General features: G+C 38.0%; 1 protein-coding gene across 5 annotated transcripts in view; it reads left to right on the forward strand.

Moving 5' to 3' along the window:
• Positions 1–237: 237 nt before the first annotated feature.
• The window catches only part of RXFP2 (relaxin/insulin like family peptide receptor 2), an 89813-nt gene continuing 86645 nt past the window's right edge, over positions 238–3405 (forward strand). For all 5 annotated transcript variants that reach the window (XM_019525502.1, XM_019525504.1, XM_019525503.1 and 2 more), the window contains exon 1: positions 238–334. In XM_019525502.1, coding sequence (XP_019381047.1) covers positions 292–334 — 43 coding nt within the window. In that variant the 5' untranslated portion in view covers positions 238–291. The remainder of the gene's footprint in view (positions 335–3405) is intronic.

A 3405-nucleotide genomic window follows, 5' to 3' on the forward strand; every position in this document is an offset into this window, starting at 1 on the left:
TAAAACTAAAATAATTTGCCATCTTTCTTGGGCTCAGTCCATAATAATCAAGCAGCCAGATTAAACTGTCAATATGGTTTAAATAACTGTACCAACCTTCTGGGTGACAAGAGACTTCTTCCTCAGTGTTTCTCAGTAGCAGGCTGTGAGCATGCTCAGTAACATACGTGACTGCACTGGAGGTTGCTTTATGAGAGCAGTTTCTAAGGTGTCCAGAGCATAAGTATAACTCAATTGTCGTAAACATACTGTTGCTTCTCTCTCAATCTTATTAACTTCAGACTGCCTGAAATGCGATTTCTACTCCATCTTCTTGTTCTGTTAGAAATAAAAGGTAAGACTACTCCTTTCTTAGCACATCTAGAAGTTTGAGTTCACTCCAATATACAAAAGATATTTTCACTTGAAATATGTTGTTAAACAAAATTTTATTTAAAAATGTTCTTTTTTTAAGTAGATAAGAGGTTTACCTTGGAGTTCATGATATGGCTCATTTATTTCACCTTGATAATTCTAAAAATTGGTTAATTAACATTAATATAGTACAAGATGAAATTATAAGTTAATCATTTATAAAATATTTAAATTAATGAAATGTTGCAGTGCACAGCAAGTTTCTTGCTACAAAAATATATTTCCTTACATTCTTCAAAAAAGTAAACATTGAGTTGAATGCTTATTCATTATTCCTCTAATTTCAGAGAAGGTTTTGAAATGCTAATATGATACAAAAACAGGACTTTTCAATATAAACACATTTACATTTATATATGTGTATGTGTGACAGCATCTTGAATAAATTAAAAAAGGCCATTGAAACAAAATTGGTTTTAAACAAAAATCTTTGAAAAATAAAATAGTACAGGAAAAAAACATGGCATTTTGTTTGAAGAAACTTTAAAAAATAAGATTTTTCAGTTCATCAAAGATTTTTCTTTTAATGATGAAAAGTTTTATTCTCTTTTGTTTTTGGAGTCTGGCTGGAAAGTGAAATATGCTTTTTACAGAAATGAATTTCAGAAGGAGTAACATTCTTCTACAATTTTGAAAGTTATGCTATAGACATCTAACTTATTTAGGAATATATTCAAGTTGAGACATACTGGTGGTTCCTTATTAAGGTTCAGAAATATTAATGAAAAATTATGGAAAAATATAATGGCTTGATGAAAATATTGTTTGTCCTTATGATACTCTGGTAGAAAGATGAAATGTGCTATGGCAGCATTTCTCAGGAAAGAGTAATTCATGAAGATACAACTTTTTTTAAAGAATAGTTTTCTCTGTTGTTGCTGATGGTAACTTTTATTGACATAATTTTTTTTTTTTACTTTAACTCAGCCCTTTATTATATTAGGCTTTCAGTGTTTTGTTTATTCTGCAGTAATATAATTAATAGAGAACATATAACAGTCCACCCTTTAATTATGTCTATTAACCCTTTCCCTTTATTGCTTGCAGTTTGTCTGGCCAGTTTGTTGTTTAATACAAACAACAGTATTACAAATATTATTACCAGAGCACTGTGTAATAGTGTTGGTAATGTTTTATTAGCAAGTTGTCATGTGTGTATTCATTTATTCTGATTTCTAATAAAATAAATGAAAAAAGCTTCCATTCACTTTTCTGGGTGCTCTTGTCATAATTAAAAATACAGATGTTAGAGCCACCGCCTTCCTGAAACTCCAGCTTTTCCATCTGCATTCTAGCCAGCCATAATAGGCAATAACAAATCAAAATAATCTGACTAAAAATCATCCTCTATGGATGGGCAGGATCTGCAGCATTTTCCTAGTGCAAGGTCAGCAAATTCAGGCTATTTCTGACCTATGCAGTGCAGGAGGGAGTTCCAAAGTTATAGGTCCCCTTAGCAAGAATGCCCTCCCAGCTGCCTCTTTACTTTTAAGCTGAAGAGGTTTCAGCTCAAGTGCCTTGTCTAACCACAGATCTAGTAGTAAGGCTCAGAAAAAGTGTTATTTTTACCAGTGCAAATTGCCTGTACAAAAGGCTCTTAGCTAGTATCAAATTAAATAAAAATTAAATGAAAAGTGAACTATTTTTCAGTTCCTTCAGGTTTGTAATATTAAAGCCTCAGATATTGATAAACATTCATATTTTAAGTAGAGTCCATCTTTGTTGTCTTTGAAATGGCATAGCAGAGAAACACATTTTGGAAAACCACATTTGTTGAACTTTTCAGTGGGGAAAAAATGATTCACAGTCAAAAATTAGTGTTTGATATTCAATTTCTAATATTCAGATACAGATATTTATATGACAGTGTTATAATGCCCTGGGCATAACTCTAAGTGTCCTGTAAATGACTGGAAAATGATGCTTGGTAATAACTGCTGCTGGTATGTAAGCATTTGGTTAAGCTTCAAAAGCTGCATTATGACTTACTGTGAGTGACCTGGCGATGCTTAAAGGACAGTATTTTACTGCCCTCTGGTGGTCAGAGATGCACAATCCTACTTTGTATCATTTATCCCTGAGAGATCTATCCAAATGGTTGCTGACACATAAGAGTGTTCCAACCAAAAGTAAACTTTACACACTTCTCTCCAAAACACAGACCTGTGAAAAGTAATTATACTGTGTCTTAGCTTTAATGAAGAGGTAGAACTATCACATTGTTACTGACTAAAAGCAAGCTTTCTCATGTCAAAGTCTGTACTTACTAAATAGTAGCGAGAGAAGACTTAAAATCGCAGCTAGCAAGTTTCACCATCTAGACCAGGGACAGGCAACGTTTTTTGGTCAGAGTGCTGAAAACCCCCACAATGCCTACCTTGGAAGGTGCCGGAGTGCTGGCATGCCAGAAAAACAAAATAAGGGCAGAGGGTACATGGCAGGTTGCCCTGCTGCCCCCTGCCCCCCAGCCTGGGCTCCCAGCTGGCAGCAGTTACCCAAATCCGGGGCCAGCTGCAGCCAGGAGGCTCCAAACAGCTGTGCCAGGAGCGGGCAGTGGTGGATGGGCCTGAGGTAGTGCAACCCTGGTCTCTCCCCCGCTCCTGGCACAGAGATGATGGCAGGGCTCTGGAGTTCAGCACAGCTGTTTGTAGCCAGCCCAAGCTCTGGGCAGCTGCAGCAAGCAGTGGGCAGGCTGCAAACAGCTGCACTGGGCTCCACAGCTCCAACATCAGCTTCGTGCTGGCGGTGACTGAGCATGCAGCACAGAGTGGGCTGTGCTGCCCTGCTGTCTGCCCCAAGGTGCGTGTGCAGTTGCCACCAGCACAGAGCTTATGCTGGAGCACTCCAGGAGGAAGCCACACATGGAGGCATGCAGGCACTCGATGGTGCTCCATGCCTCTCTGTGTGTAGCTTCCTGATGGTGTGCAGCTCCCAATCCATATGCCATTGGGATGGGCCAGCCCTCTACATGGGGCTTCCCATGGACACCTC

Source organism: Gavialis gangeticus, unplaced genomic scaffold, assembly GCF_001723915.1.
Source record: "Gavialis gangeticus isolate Ggan-Ray unplaced genomic scaffold, GavGan_comp1, whole genome shotgun sequence".
NCBI classification, from domain to species: domain Eukaryota; kingdom Metazoa; phylum Chordata; order Crocodylia; family Gavialidae; genus Gavialis; species Gavialis gangeticus.